Here is a 16,069-nt window from a genome sequence, read left to right on the forward strand (position 1 = left end):
AAGCACCAGGAGGCAAGCCAAGAAACAATGGTTGGAAACTAACCAAAGAGAGAAGCAACTTGGAATTAAGGAGAAACTTCCTAACAGTGAGAACAATTAACCAATGGAACAGCTGGCCATCAGAGGTTGTGGGTGCTCCATCACTGGAGGTTTTTAAGAAGAGCCTGGAGAGCGACTTGTCTGAAATGGTATAGGTCAGTGATAGTGAACCTTTTTGGCACCTGGAATGCGTGTGCATTCCCATACATGTGTGTGAGCACCGGAAATCCGAAGACCAGCTGGTCGGTGCACGCATGCTAGTTTTTTGGCCATTTTTCAGGCCATTCTCAGGCCATTTTTCAGGCTGTTTTCCAGTGCTCTGGCGCCTGCGAAGAGCAGCTGGTGATTGCGCGCATGCCCACAGAGAGTGCCCTGCGTGCCACCTCTGGCACCCGTGCCATAGATTTGCCATCACTGTATATGTTCTCCTGCTTGAGCAGGGGTCTGGACTAGAAGACCATGTCAGATCCCTAAAAGTGACACTGCCATTCAATTGGGAGGAGGGGGGGCGCTTGGAGTCGATTTATTAGCAGTGCCCGTGACAACTGATATTTTACAACTGGTTTCCTGGCCCCGAAGCACCTCGAGATCCCATCACCTTTTGGGGGGAATGTTTATGATGGCCATATGGGACGTTTCACTTTAATGTCTAACGGAAGATAGCCATGGGAATGTAGGGTTATTTGACTCTCAGGGCAGCTGGTAAAGGAAACATTTTCACACTTGTGTATTGGCTAAAATCTGCATTCTAACTAATGGGAGGGGTCTCTACCACTTTAATTCCACTTGTGTTGTCTAAGGGGATTCAGACGTTGCTTTGAATTCAATGGCTGCCAGTCTACTTAATAAAAGGTTCCTTTTGAAATACTCCATTTCAAGAGTCTTCACTTTCTTAAGTTAGGAGAGGAGCCCTTACAACCTCCAAGGTCCCTTCCAGCTCTCTTCTGATTGATCCTGCAGCTGACTTCCAAATTGTCCACCTTACAGACTCTCAAACCTTACTGGAATATTAATGTATTGAATTATTTCCTAAACATTTCGATCATTCTAGGTCTGTCAGGGGAATCTACCTTCTTATGCCAGGATGCTTAGTTCAGATTCTCCAAAGTTTACTTCCTCTCTAAAATGCACGGGGCTTTTTCCCCTTCATTAGCCTACCCCTGCACTACTCCTTGTCTGCTAAATTGTCTTGGCATTTATAGTCTGCTTGCAGACGGGCGCACATGTGCTTGCTTTAGGGAGGTAATCTAAATGATTTTTTTTAAAGCCAACCCAGAAAAAGCAGCAAAAAATAATATTTCTCAGTGGATCCTGGATGAAAAATGCATGAGCAAAACAGTGGCAGAGACGTTTTGCTTGTTTGTTCAGGAAATGTGGATCTTGGGGAGCAATTAAACCTTTGGAGTTTCTCTTATGCAGTCCACAAGTTCTCCCACTTTTCTTGGAAAGTTAATTTGTAGACTGTAAACTAGTAATTTGTAAAACCTGCTTAACCTTTTTCCTGTAAGCCTTTTGTTTTAGAACCTCTTTGTCCAGAATCAAAGCAATCTGGAAAATGTTGCCTTTAATTGAGATGCCAAAGTGCCTGTTGTACTATAACTGGCCAAGTGATGCTTTCTCATTAACGGCTTGTGAAATCAGCAACATTCATTTCCCTCTTACTGTTGAACTCTTTAAAGGCAGGGAAAAAGTGGCTCCTAGTTTTCTCTGGATTTAATTGGGAATGAAATGGCTGACAATAACTCTTGGGAAAGATTGTTAAGACTTTTACAGAGAAGATATTAGGTTAAAATGGTGCAGTATCCAGATTCAATAGCAATTGCACTTAGACTTATATACCACTTTACAGTGTTTTACAGCCCTCTCCAAGCAGTTTTCAAAGCCAGCCCTTACAATCCGGGTCCTCATTTTACCCACCTCGGAAGGGTGGAAGGCTGAGTCAACCTTGAACAAAGGTTGAATAAATGCTTCAGATTTGGGGTGGGCTTACTCAGTGTGCCTGTCCAAGCAGAGGTAGTGGGCCCATGCCACATTGAAAGCAAGAGTGGCACAGTGGTTAGAGTGCAGTACTTTAGGCTATTTCTCCTGATTGCCAGCTGCCTTCAATTTGGCAGTTCGAATCTCACCAGGCTCAAGGTTGACTCAGCCTTCTATCCTTCCGAGGTGGGTAAAATGAGGATCCAGATTGTTGGGGGGCAATAGGCTGACTCTGTCAACCGCTGTAAAGCACTGAGAAGTGGTATATAAGTCTAAGTGCTATTGGTCTCTTTCCCGCTTAACATCCCCGCCACCTGTGGACTACTGCTACTGAGGTCTTTTGTGGAAAAGTCCTTCTCCAGAGTAAGTTGGCTAGAGGCCTGGTCTTCTCTTAGATGCGGATCATGGAGTAAGACCACAGTGCTGATGGAGTTGGGAGAATGCATTCTTAAGAAACCAAAGCTCTTCTTTTAGATAAAAGACTAACATGTACAGGGAGATTCAAGCACAAACATTTCTCCTCTTATGCCAGCTATTTGACTTCCAGAGAATTTTTTAAGAAGTACAGAACAACTTAAAATAAGTTTCGCCCCAAAGTGTTGATTTTACAGCTTCAGAATCCAGCACCCTATTCTCCTAAATATATAGCGTAAAAATGTTTGGGGCTAACACCCAATTTGGTGTGTCTCCCATCCTCAAGCAGCAGGGAATTTTTCTGCCGGCCACTGCTTCTGAGGGGTAACAGGCAGTCCATTCCTGATTTAGTCCAGCTGTGGGCAGGCTTCCAAGTTGGGAGGAGAATGATCAGACCCACAAAATCAATGTGGTGTCATTGTGAGTGGTCCACGAGCAGCCATCAGTTTCCAGTTGGGATAAAACTAGTCTTTGGAGGAAGTCCTAAGTCCCAGGTACCATGCAAGCATTTTGCCTTTGTAACTCAGAGTTACTGCAACCATCTCTCACATACGAGACCATTCGCTTCCAACCTGTTTATTCTCTGGCAAGTAATCAGCCCTAGCATAATAGTACATAATTTGGTCCTCTAATAATGTTTATCCAAGCAAGAGCCTCTGGCAGGGCTCAATTGCTCTCATTTCATCCCAGCTTTCCATGCACTGAGTTTGCCCAGTTCTTCAGTTGATGGAGTGGAAACTCCAAACAAATCATCGAAAAAGACACTAAGCTGGTTGGCTGAAAATCCCACAGCCTGGATTGGAGACCCGAGCGTCACACAATGGGTTGAGCGCCTGTCTTCACCTAGCTCAGGGGTGAAGAAAAGGACCATCATTCCCCACCTCTGGCCTAGCTCCTACCCACTTTGCCGTTTGAAAGCATGCCAATGCGAGCACATAAATAGGTACCACTTGGGAGAAATAGCGCTCTGCAGCATCATGCTGGCCACATGACCTAAAGCAGGGGTGTCCAAACGTGGGAACTTTAAGATTTGTGGACTTTAACTCCCAGAATTCCCCAGCCGTTTGGACACCCCTGACCTAAAGGAAGATTTCCTGGTATTTCCCTCCTGCCCTTTTGTAGTTTTTGGCAACATTATTAGTCCTGAATTATATAACTTGATCTGTTAAATGGACAATCTTGACATTGAGACAAAGGAGAAAAGGGCATAAACCGTATGTTTATTTTTTGCAATATGTAATATTTTTTACAGATTTTTAGTATGCAATAACTTTTTCATTCTACATTGATAATGCACATAACATTCATAATGTGTATTGTTATTTCAGTGGCGATAACAGCTCAGTTTTGCACTATGGCCATGCTGGAGCTCCAAATGATAAAACTGTTGAAGACGGAGATCTCTGGTGAGTGAAAGTCCTTTTGTCCTAATCTTTCAACCCATATTTAGAAGAGAATCTTGCAAGGAATGCAAGTTTTGCAGCAGCAATAACAGCAGCTGTATACATTTTTACTGTTCATAATTATTAGTTTATATTCTCTAATTTATTAACTTACTTACTTCCCTGGTCTTCCTGCAGAAAATCGTGTTCAGCTATTAATGTTTTTGCAGATATTGGTCCTGTATATGATCAAGTATATTTTTCCAATCCTAACAAAAATCTTGCTTTTTGGAGTTTGTGCTTTTGTTGTTGTTTGACAAAAGTAATCCAGATCCTGTATTCTTGTGGAACAGGGATAAGATGCACTTTCTCCACTTCTGAACTCTGGTAATATATGCAAAAGCTGTTCTAATGTTTTTATTTATATCTCATCTTTCCCTTCATGCAGAAGGGAAACATGACAAAATCCAATCATGCTGAAGGGAAACATAATGAAAGTTTTAAAAAATTTGGTGTGAATGGCATTGAGAAGGCTCAACGTCACTCTTGTCGGGGGCTCAAGTGCTCTGCCAGCGAAAATGGCTTCACGAGTTCCATTTTCAGCTGTGACGGCTTCCTGCAACCCTCTGCCAGCGAAAACAAAGCTCAGTAGAGCTGCAGGCTGCCCTCCCGAGCTCCCTTTTTGCTGTCAGAGGCACCATGGGCCGGTCCTTCACAGTTTCCAGGGTGGTCCCACGGGCCAGATCTAAGCACCCTGTGGGCGGATCTGGCCCATAGGCCTTGAGCTTGACACCCCTGATTTAAAATATTTTTTAAAAATAATTTTAATTTTTGTCATTCACATTTTGTCTCTTCTATGGCATCCTTTCTTTAATGATCCTATTTGACTATTTCTTTGATATTAGTATAACACTTGCCCCGTGTTGAGTTGACCGCAGTAAGTTGGCCGAGGTAAAATAGCTGAGGTAAAATGGCTGAGGTAAGGTGGCCTGTGGCAAGTTTGTCACGGCAAGTCATCATAGACGCCTCTCTGCCAGCTTCCCACAAACGAAGTTACTGGGGAAACTCCTGCTCCCTCTGCTTTTTTTCGTCTGTTGTGGTCATTCGGTTTTATCTGTTTAGGTGAGGAAATATCTCAGGATGACTCAAGGGCCACAGGTTGAGTGGTCTCAACTAAGGTTAGGCTTTTCTCCCATGAGATAAGCGGGCGCTCCTTCCCTAGCCTGTCTGGTGACGTTCCCACTTGAAAATACAGCTTTAACTTGCTTCTCTGAAGAATTGTTGCCGGAGGCTCCTTCCTCCTCTTCTTCCACGGCCAAATAACGGACTCCCAAAGAGAAATTGGGGGCATGCAGGAAGAAGAGGAGAGGTTAATTCTATGTTTTCTGCTCCTGCACTTCAATTTCTGCAGCTGCCTTCGCTCGCCTGGCCTACCAGTTGGGGTCACAGTCCCCAATATCAGGATTGCCTGTTTAGGGAAGGAGGCTCTCAAGGCAAACTGAGGGTACAGAGAGGAGTGTCACATTGTGCCCAGCTACAAGACCCAGTCCTTTTGTCACAGTTTTTTTGTTCTCTTTATGATCCTCCGAATATCAACCTTCTCATGTCAGAATTTTTTTTTTCAGCTACAAAAGCCAGAGCTTGTCATTTTTGAAATGTGAATTGTTAGAGCTCATGGCTTGCATGTTCCCCTGACCCCCCCCAGCCCCCCGGCCCTTTCATAAAAGAGAATAGCTGATGTCTCATGTGTTGGCTGGAGGAGTCTCTCAAATTCTTCTAATTCTTCTTCTAAAGGAAAGAAGAATTAGGGGCGACATGATAGCAGTACTCCAGTATTTGAGGGGCTGCCACAAAGAGGAGAGGGTCAACCGATTCTCCAAAGCACCAGAAGGCAGGACAAGAAACAATGGACAGAAACTAACCAAGGAGAGAAGCAACTTGGAATTAAGGAGAAACTTCCTAACAGTTAGGAAGGGTTACAGGGATTTTTGGATGCATCTTCAACTCAAACCCAACACGGACTGGTTCCTATGGGATTTGCCAAGGGACTGCACGATGGCTGCCCTCCCAACAATAATTGAGTCTGGGTACCCGCCATCCCCACTTGGTCAATTAGAAAAGAACGGCTCTCAAACTCATGGCTGGTGAAAGTCTGTTTTACTAAAGCCAAGTGATCACAATGCAGCAAAGCCGAATCTGGTGTTTTACGCCCAAAGCATAGAGTTAACATTCCCCCCATGGTTATCAGTGAGTCTCCAATAGCATTCAAACTACTTATTTTGCTAACAGTCCCCAACTGCCAGGGCTTCAGGGTGTCGCATTCTGTTAGGTGGTCATAGGGAAGCAACCTGAAATTAAGGAGAAACTTTCTAACAGTGAGGACAATTAACCACTGGAACAGCTGGCCTTCACAAATCGTGGGTGCTCCATCACTGGGGGTGTTTAAGAAGAGTCAGACAGTCACTTATCTGAAACAGTGTAGGTTCTCCTGCTTGAGCAGGGGGCTGGATTAGAAGACCTCTAAGGTCCCTTCCAGCTCATTCTATTCTTGGAACAGCCAGGATGGCACAAAGACTTCTGCTTTCCTCTATCCCTCCTTCGCGCACTCCTCCCCAATGGTGGGATTCAAATTTTTTTACTACCAGTTCTGTGGGCGTGGGTTGGTGGACGTGGCATGGTTTGGTGGGCGTGGCAGGGAAGGTTACTGCAAAATCCCCATTCCCTCCCGATCAGCTGGGACTTGGGAGGCAGAGAATAGATGGGGGCGTGGCCAGCCAGAGGTGGCATTTATGGGTTCTCTGAACTATTCTTCAGAACTGGTCAGAACCGGCTGAATCCCACCTCTGCCCCTCCCACCCCGCAACTCCCTCTCCCCGTTCCTCAAGACCAGCTGGCATCTAGTTAAGCAGGGCTGCTGCAGTGGGATGGCAGGTCTGACACTGGGCCATTTCATGCTAGGCATCCTTTCCGGCCGTCGGCCTGGCGTGGATGATGGTTCTTTGTTTGCCTCTTTCCAAATGGATCCACGGAGCTCCTCCTTCCCTGCTCCAGAGGGAGCAAAGGAGTCCTCCAAGCCCAAGATAAAAAGGTTGCTTCTGCACGGAGCTGTTGGAAACACGGAGGGAGATGAAGCGCAGCACATTTTGAAAGTGCACCCGGGAGACTCTTTCTCGAGGCCCAGCCTGCCTTTTTGTGCCGCTCCTGTCCTTTGTTTGCTTTTGATCAATGCATTCGGGAGAAAATTCAACGTTGTGTTAGCTCAGTTTGCCTGGCCTGAAGCCGACGGTCCTTTGCTGCTGCTGTTCAAAACCATTTTCTTTTGTCGCAGAATATGAATATTGGTGGGAAAACACGTTCGCGTTTTATTTCGGCTTGGCTTTCAAAGAGCTGCTCATTGCCTCCTCATGTCTCGGTGCTCAGCAGCTTTTTATTAGCATTATTACTCATTAGTAGTATTATGGGATGCCACGTGTGCAGTTCTCAGCAGGTTCTGTGCATCTTGAGAGGTCAGTTATGAAGTGGCATTTAATCCACAGTGCTATAGAGCATTGCACACTCACTTGGAGGTTTTGCTTGGGGGTTGGAAGAGGAAGAGGGCAGAAAGGAGTATTTTTACTCCCCTGCTGTTACCTGCTTTTACCTGTTCATTAACTGCACATTCAAGTATTAATAGCAGCAGGGAAGCCGGGCTGCAGACCTAAGTGGACCAACCTCCTGAAGGCTTCCTCACCCGCCAGGAGTGCTGCATACCTGAGACAAGGATACGCTGGGTATTACCTGCACTCCTCTCCACACAGTTGCCTCAATTAAGCCAAGAAGAGGACTTCCTTCCATCGTTGTGGGTCGAGCCTCACCCGTTCCCCTTGGGTCACTTCCCTCTCCTCCAGGCCAGGGGTGGGTTGCTGACGGCATTATTGCCAGTTCAGCACGCAACATTTTTTGCAATTTTGCATTTCAACCTAAAAATGTCTGCGCATGCACGAAATGTTAAAACAGGGGGGAAAAACATTGCATTTCTGCAATGAAAATTATTCTGCGCATGCGCAGAACCGAAAATCAGGATGGTGCCGCCATAGGAGAACTGGTTTGGGGGCATGGCAGGCCTGGGTCGCTGCTGGTTATAGCCACCCAGGCCGCCAAATTACTACCAGTTCAGCCGAACCATCCAAACTGGTAGGAATCCACCTCTGCTCCAGGCACCGTGAGTGGCAGCTACTCTGCCCACACAGAGAGGAGCCAGAGCCTTGCGCCTCCCTCCTGATGGGCTGGCGGAGAGGAGGAGGGCTCCAGGCAGCCTCAGAAGGCAGACAGTGGGAGCTTCATCCCTGGAGGCTTTCAAGAAGAGGCTGGACTGCCATCTGTCAGAAATGGAGTAGGGTCTCCTGCTTGGGTGGGGGGTTGGACTAGATGACCTACAAGGTCCCTTCTGGCTCTGTTAATCTGTAAATCCAACTCTACTTCTCCACGTTCTCCCTTGCCAGGGGTAGCATGACACAAGAATCTAAGATTGGTGGCTGAGGGTGCTGCTAAGGAGTAAGCGGGATATCCCTCTGCAGCTAACATTTATTTGCCAGTTATTAAACCTCAAAAGGGAGGGACACAGTGGCTCAGTGACTAAGATGCTGAGCTTGTCGATCAGAAAGGTCGGCCATTTGGCGGTTTGAATCCTTAGGGCCGCGTAACGGAGTGAGCTCCCGTTACTTGTCCCAGCTTCTGCCAACCTAGCAGTTTGAAAGCACATAAAAAATGCAAGTAGAAAAACAGGGACCATCTTTGGTGGGAAGGTAACAGCATCCCGTGCGCCTTTGGTGTTGAGTCACGCTAGCCACATGACCACGGAGACGTCTTCGGACAGCGCTGGCTCTTCGGCTTTGAAAGGGAGATGAGCACCGCCCCCTAGAGTCGGGAACGGCTAGCACACATATGCAAGCGGAACCTTCACCTGTACCTTAAACTCCAAAATGTTTTTGTTAGAACCGTGCAGCTTTTTTCCTTGGTCAAAGAGGTTCCAAGTCTGGACAGTGTGATCCAGTTTCCTGACTTGGCAGAGTTCAAGGACATTGTCGGCTGCAAAAATCCTTGGAAGCAACACAAACACGTACACACACACACACACACAGAGACATGCTGTTAGGGTTCCAAGTAAAACCCCCAATAAAAGAAGACTCAGAGGCTTGAGTTTCCTCAAAGTCCCGTTTTATTAGAGATGTCCTATTGGCACATCTGGGGAAACCCGAATCTGAAAGCTTCCAGGTTTTCCCCACCCAAACGAAAGCCCAAGCCCTGCCCAGCACCCACATGTCCATCCCATGGCCCAATCAGGCACCGTCCCAATTGGAGATGCCTCCCAGTCACACCACTCCATGTGCAGGGCAACATGTCCTTGACTCTCAGAGAAAGGAATGTTATTATGACTATATATCTCCCCTACCCCATATAATCCCTTCTCCCAATTTCCCACAGCATTGAATGTGGATTGTGCAGAGATGGACAAATTAACCCTGAAATTAAAAGATAAAGAAGAGTCGGAATATTATGAAAATTTGGAACAATTGGTACAAATGGCTGCAAAACAAGAATAAAATTAATTAAGCCAAAAAAACTATATATAAATATACATATAGAACTGTGTATAAAGGTGTGTAAATATAGAAGCGAAATATTATATACATGTACAGGTATGATGACATAACAATGTTGATGTAATGACTGTAAGGTGTTGTAGAAGGGAAAAAATAATAATAAAAAATCTGTTTAAATGAATGTGGCAGGCCTGAAGGCGCAGTGCGAAAAGTGGCTCCCAGGCCTGACCGATGCTCCTTTCTTCTCCCGTTGCACACAAGGTGGCTCTGGAGTCTCCCTGCTGTGGTTTCTTTCTCCGGATGAGGGCAGCGTTGCCTTTCCTTTTCACCCCTACGCTGACTCATCGGGTGGAGGGATGGAGAGGAAACGTCAACTCGCATATCTGGCTTGGTGATGCTGGGCCAGAGCAGACGGGGTCGCCTGGGAGAGGCCTTCTAGGACAGGCATGGCAAACCTTTTCCCCACCCAGTGCCCAAACAAGAACGCGTGTGCATGTGTGTGCATTTACATGCGCCGGATCACTGGTAACCCAAAGATCAGCTGGCCACTGTGCACATGCTTGTTTTAGGCCTTTGGGGGGCATTTTCAGGCTGTTTTTCAGGCCAAACATGGCACAGAAAGCGCCTCCAAAAATGGCCTGAAAACAGCCTGAAAATGGCCCATAAACCAGTCTGAAAACAGCCGTTTTCTGGTGCTCCGGTGCCCGTGAAGACTAGCTGGCAAAAGAATGCAGGCCCTCAGAGAGGGCTCTGCGTGCCACCTCTGCTATGTATGCCATAGGTTCTCCATCCCAGTTCTAGGACCTTCCAACCCCATGCTTTTATTCTGTGAGGATTTCCCCCTCCCCTCAGGGTTTGCAGGAAGCCTATTTTCCCATCCAGGGTGACCCAGGCACCGCAGATAAACCCCAGGAGGCAACGTTGGCAAACAACATTGCTGGCTTCCCACTGCAGCGTTCCTCAACCTAGCAACTTTAAGATATGTGGACTTCAACTCCCAGGATTCCCCAGCCAGCATAGCTAGCTGGGGAATCCTGGGAGTTGAAGTCCACATATCTTAAAGTTGCCAAGGTTTAGAAACACCGGTCTAATGCATTGTCTTATTGCCTTTCCTTCCCCATTTCCTTCCATTGAATGTGCCTGGCCCCAGTGCTGCCCACGGCCAGAGCTGCTCCCTTCCCCAGAGGCATGGAGGAGTTTGACCAAAGCAGCCCTTTCAGGCAATGGGGGAGGCATCTCCAAAAAGGCTGCTCCCTTCGAATAAAATGCATTAACTTGGAAAAGATGCAGCCCGGCTTCTGTGCTGGGTTTTTGTACAATAAAAATTAAAAATGGATGCTGGGGTTTTGACAGTCTTGTCTTTATGATAAATGGAGGGAGGCAATGCTCCGGGTGAGGCTCTCTGGCATTTTCTCCATTTTCGTGCCGTCTTCGTCTCTGGGCAAAATGGATATAATTTCTAGATGCAGCTAAGAAAAGTTCCAAGAATACTTTCCTAGTGCATCCTGCCCTCTTGTGGTGAGCGTAAAATAACTCCCTTCCCTTTTAATAAGGTTTCTTTTCAAAGCAACTTTCCCCCCCTCCTCTACAACAGAGGTCTTCAAACTTGGAAACTTTAAGACTTGTGGACTTCAACTTCCAGAATTCTCCAGCCAGCAGGGCTTAAAATCTTAAAGGTGCCAATTTGGAGACCTTTACAATCATGTCAAGGGCCGTTTTTATTTTTATTTTATTTTTTCAACTATTTAGCAATATGTTCTTTCAGTATAATCCTCTCTTTCCTCTTTTGGAAAAAAAAATAAAATGGGTTTTTTTTTTCTTGGAGTAAATGCTGCAACTTCCTCTCATCTGGGAAGTTTAAATTCAGGGAGGGGGGGCGGAGAGGGAATCATTTGATGAACAAATTAATACTTACCCCTCATAAAGATGGGGATTATGATTGTTGTAGACTAATCCATCAGGAACGTTCAGTGGCTAAGACACTGAGCTTGTCGATCAGAAAGATCATTGGCAGTTCGGCGGTTTGAATTCCCTAGCGCCGCGTAACGGAGTGAGCTCCCGTTACTTGTCCCAGGTCCTGCCAAACTCCTAGCAGTTTGAAAGCTTGTACAAATGCAAGTAGAAAAATAGGGACCACCTTTGGTGGGAAGGGAACAGTATTCCAATGCACTTTCGATGTATAGTCATGCCGGCCACATGATCATGGGGACGTCTTTGAACAGCGCTGGCTCTTCGCCTTTGAAATGGAGAGGAGCACCGCCCCCTAGAGTCGGGAACGACTAGCACATATGTGCGAGGGGAACCTTTACCTTTACCTAATCCATTTCAAAGGAAAGCTTGATTTACTGACATACTGCTGCTTTTATGTGTTCTTATCCCTTTATCTATTCTCTTTCTAGATTTTTCTCTGCTGCATCTTTTTTTTTGTAAATTTCATTTGTCCCCAAATATATTCAAGTTTTTAAAAAAAATCCTGCAGCAACCCTACTTCTCAGAAATCAAATGATTCCTAGAATTATACCGTATTTGTATAACTGCCCTGCCCAGTGAGGCTCAATCTCCTGCTGTCTGCAAGGCATTCGCTAATCCCAGCTTAATATCTGCAAATTTGATAAGGACCCATTCCATCCCATCCTCTATTTATAAAGGCATTAAATGGCACTGCATCAAGGAAGGACTGAGCCCTGAGGACCTCTGCTCAGTGTTTTACTCCAGGGAAATGCGGAGCAGTTAATAAGCCCCTTTGGGCAACCGTCCTTTTTATTTTCAGAAAAGTTTTTTTTTGTTCTCTTATCTACAATTATAGGTATCCATTCACCTAGTTATAATTCTTTTTTACATTTGTCGTTTGTATACATTTGTTATTCCATTTACAGGGTTATAACATACCATTTGGGTTGCTTTGTTTGCCATCCCTCGCCTGTTTTGACTTCACCTTTTCCCTTCTTTTCTCCCTCCCTCCTTTCTCTACTTTCTTCCTTCCTCTCTTCTTTCCCTTCCTTCTTCCCTTACCTCTCCGCTTTTCCTTCTCTTCCTCTTCCCCTTCCTACCCTCTCTCCTTCTCCCTTCCATCTTCCTCTCCTCTCCTTCTCTCTTCCTTTCTTTTTCTATTGTTGTAGGTGTCCCTTCCAGCTCTTAGTTTTTATTTTCTTTTATTTTCTCTCTCAGACCCAAAAATAGTGGGGTATCATTTCTTGTTCCCTTTCCTTCTCAAATCTATCCTGATTATGTCCCCCACCCCACTAGAGATAGAGATATTTCCCCCCTCTTCCCCGTTAACTGTCCTTCATCTGCAAATCCACTAGGAAGAAGAGTCAGGATGGAAATAAAGCATTATTTTTGGAAGGGCCCTCTGGGAGAGTGAATGGAATTGAGAATAAAAGCAAGGAAATGATTTGGGATCAAAATGAAATGAGGGAATGCTGAAACAAGTATTCAGAGATGCATATAAGAAGGATAAAGATATGTTAAAGGACATTGATGCCTAGAATTGAATAAATTATTGCATAGCCCAGGGAACAGATACTTTTCAGGGACTTTGCAAGTCCCTGTTTCCAAAACCAGCATGCTTGGAGAAACTGTACTTTCAAAGCATAAAATGCATCACACTCTAGGACCATTTCTCTTTTCTTCCCAGGAGTCCACATTGGGCTTCTTCCTTCCCCCCCAACATCCCACCTGCATGGCACCCTTTGTCAAATGTCAAAATATTTCCTCCCCGCTCAGGGCGCCCAGTGAATCCATCTGCCTGAAAGTGCAGCCTCCACTTTGGATTTGCAGCATGGAGTTCACATTTTGTTCACAACCCTTTGCAATTTTAGCCCTCACAGGACAATTGCAGAACTGCTCCTATACCCTACATCAGAGGTCCCCAAACTTGGCAACTTTAAGACTTTAAGAATTCTGGGAGTTGAAGTCCACAAGTCTTAAAAGTCTATGCTGGCTGGGGAATTCTGGGAGTTGAAGTCCACAAGTCTTAAAAGTCTATGCTGGCTGGAGAATTCTGGGAGTTGAAGTCCACAAGTCTTAAAGTTATGCTGGCTGAAGAATTCTCGGAGTTGAAGTCCACAAGTCTTAAATTTATGCTGGCTGGGGAATTCTGGGAGTTGAAGTCCACAAGTCTAAAGTTATGCTGGTTGGGGAATTCTGGGAGTTGAAGTCCACAAGTCTTAAAGTTGCCAAGTTTGGGGACCCCTGCCATACATTTTACTGTTAGACCCTCAAATGCTCCTATTGGGGAGCGTTAAGAGAGTTGTTTTTTCCTCTTAACCCCCCCTCCTGTTTCCATGGCAGCCCCCTAATACAATGAGGAAACAAAAGTAACGTATGCTTCCAGCCAGCATAGGTGCAACTCAGCATGGTCTAACTAAGTAGTCAGGAACTATGGCCTTTTATGACTGGTGGACTTCGAGTCCCAGGATTCCTCAGCCAGCCATGCTGACTCAGGAATTCTGGGAGTTGAAGTCCACAAGTCACAAAGGGACCGTTGTTCCCCATCTAACTGAAAGGCGGACTGGCCAAAACGATGGTTCCTGAAGAACTCCAGCGCCAGCTTTCTCCCCCTCCTCCGTTCCAGGTACTTGGACTTACATCCCACCCTGGATGGCTGGGAAAGGGCTGAGCCCAAAGGATTTTGCAAGGAGCTTCCAGTTTAGGAGCAAATGCCATTGGAAAACTTGGGTGTAGCCTGAGATCGTCTCTGAAAACCAGACTTGCTCTCTCTGTTGGCCAAAAGTTGGCTTGTGAAACCAACCTTCCCTGGGGACCAGACGTCTCGTTCCTGCTCTCAAAGGCAATGGAAAGAGGCTCATTTCAGCCTCTCCACTGTCAGGGTTCAAGTAATGTACCCATAGCGGTGTAAGTTTCTACCAATTCAGACTGGTTTGGCCGAACCAATAGGGGTTTAGCAGCCTGGGTCTCTGGAACTGGCAGTGACCGGTTCTCCGGGCGGCTCCTATGGTCTACAGCAGCCCCATCTTGTTTTTTGTTTCTGCGCATGCACAGAACAATTTTTTTTTTGCACTGCACATGCGTGCGTGCAGAACTGACTCTAATGGTTCCCATGGTTTTCACCTAATCAAAAGTAAAAGTTTCCCCCCTTTTCCCAAAGAATCGGTCACATGGTCCAATCAACATGCTGTCTGGTTGCTTGGCAACTTCACTCCTCCACTCTGCAGCCACCTGTGCAATTGTCGTTGATTCCCAGAGGAGATAACTATTTTGTTTTGGCTACGAAACCCCCGCTCCCGCCCCCCAAACTCTCTCCATTCCCCTTTCCCTAACCCTCATCTCCATGGTGGTAACACTGAAGCCTCGAAGATGGCCTCAGTCAGGCCAGCTTCAGAGCTGACATCCTCCTTGGTTTCAGGGGCCTGATAAGCATCTTTGCCTATGGAAGCCGGCCTGTTGAAGTCACAGCACATCATAGCTTGGCCCTGTGCCAAAGACAACTCGCTCAGTGTACCAAGAATGGAATTTAACGCTTTGTGTGCCGTGTCTCCCATTCATGGCAGGAATGGAAGCAATGACCTTTTGCATACACGGAGTAGGCATGGTGCTATTTACAGTAAAAGGCAATCATCAAAAGAATGACTTTTGCCCTGGGACTTTAATCTCCAATTGTTTGATCAGTGCACTGGGAGCAAAATGTTCTAGCCGGGTGCCGGGACTCCAGCACAGATGTCCAGGGGAAGGATAGGCCAAACTGGTTGCCACTCCCAGGCCAGCTCCTGAAAGTCCCTGGAACGAATGAAAGCCATTGGTGCAGTGCCCCCAGGTGGCTCCCTTGCCTTTTCGGGCCATGCGGTATTTTGACACCAGTTTCATTTTTAATTTTAACTCTCCATCTGCTGCGCAGAGAATTCTCACAGGATGTCCAGTTTGCTTGCAAAACCAGCAAACCCTCGTGGCATCTCATTCGTCACCTAAGGCCGAAAGATAAAGGATTGCAGGAGTTTCCTAACTTGTAGTTCCACACCCCACATGCCTTTGCACAGGACATGAAGGCACCTGGGAAATAACCAAACTGTGGAGGTCAGATGCAGGCAAATAACTCTTGGTGGCTGAAACATTCAGCATGAGCAAAAGGGGCCCACAGCCCTTTCCTGTTGGGTTCCTTCTGGTCTTAAAATGGCCAGAATTCATAGGCAAGTGGACATTCTGGCTGGAATTTGTAGCAGTGGCATCAGCGTTGCATTGGAGACAACCGACCTGCGTACCAATGAAAATGGTCACCCGAGTGGGGCCTCTGAGTTTCTAACTCAGGGGTGTCAAACTCAAGGTCTGCTGGCCAAATTTGACCCACGGGGTGCTTACACCCTGGAAACAGTGAGGAACCAGCCCGCTGTGCTGCTAGAGGAAATGGGCTCCCGAGTTCCGTTTCTGGCTGTGGCAGCCTCCTGCAGTCCTCTGCCAGTGAAAACGGAGCTCAGGAGGGCTGCGTGGAACGGAGCTCAGGAGGCTGTTTTCACTGGCAGAGCCAGTGCCCCCAACAGTGACATCGAGCAGGCCACACCCACTCCCCCCCCCCGAAGTCAACCACAACCTCAATGAAATCAAGGTTGACACCCCTATTCTAACTGAATCAGTGGAGCAGCATTTCAAATTGAGTTGAATGGAACCATCAGCTATTTTAAGTTGGATTCAGACAATACGGCGAGCTTTTGATGGTTATTT

At 46.4% G+C, this 16,069-nt stretch overlaps 1 protein-coding gene across 3 annotated transcripts in view; it reads left to right on the forward strand.

Annotated features, from left to right (window-relative positions):
* The window catches only part of PEPD (peptidase D), a 169,455-nt gene that overhangs the window by 132,190 nt on the left and 21,196 nt on the right, over positions 1–16,069 (forward strand). For all 3 annotated transcript variants that reach the window (XR_015698462.1, XM_087729027.1, XM_087729026.1), the window contains exon 11: positions 3,759–3,836. Coding sequence is in view for 2 of the 3 variants with exons in the window: in XM_087729027.1 (XP_087585153.1) it covers positions 3,759–3,836 (78 nt within the window). In the remaining variant the exon portion in view is untranslated. The remainder of the gene's footprint in view (positions 1–3,758; positions 3,837–16,069) is intronic.

The sequence above is a fragment of the Thamnophis sirtalis genome, unplaced genomic scaffold (genome assembly GCF_051295495.1).
Source record: "Thamnophis sirtalis isolate CommonGarterSnake01/CBP01778 unplaced genomic scaffold, rThaSir2_p1.2 scaffold_14, whole genome shotgun sequence".
NCBI lineage: Eukaryota > Metazoa > Chordata > Lepidosauria > Squamata > Natricidae > Thamnophis > Thamnophis sirtalis.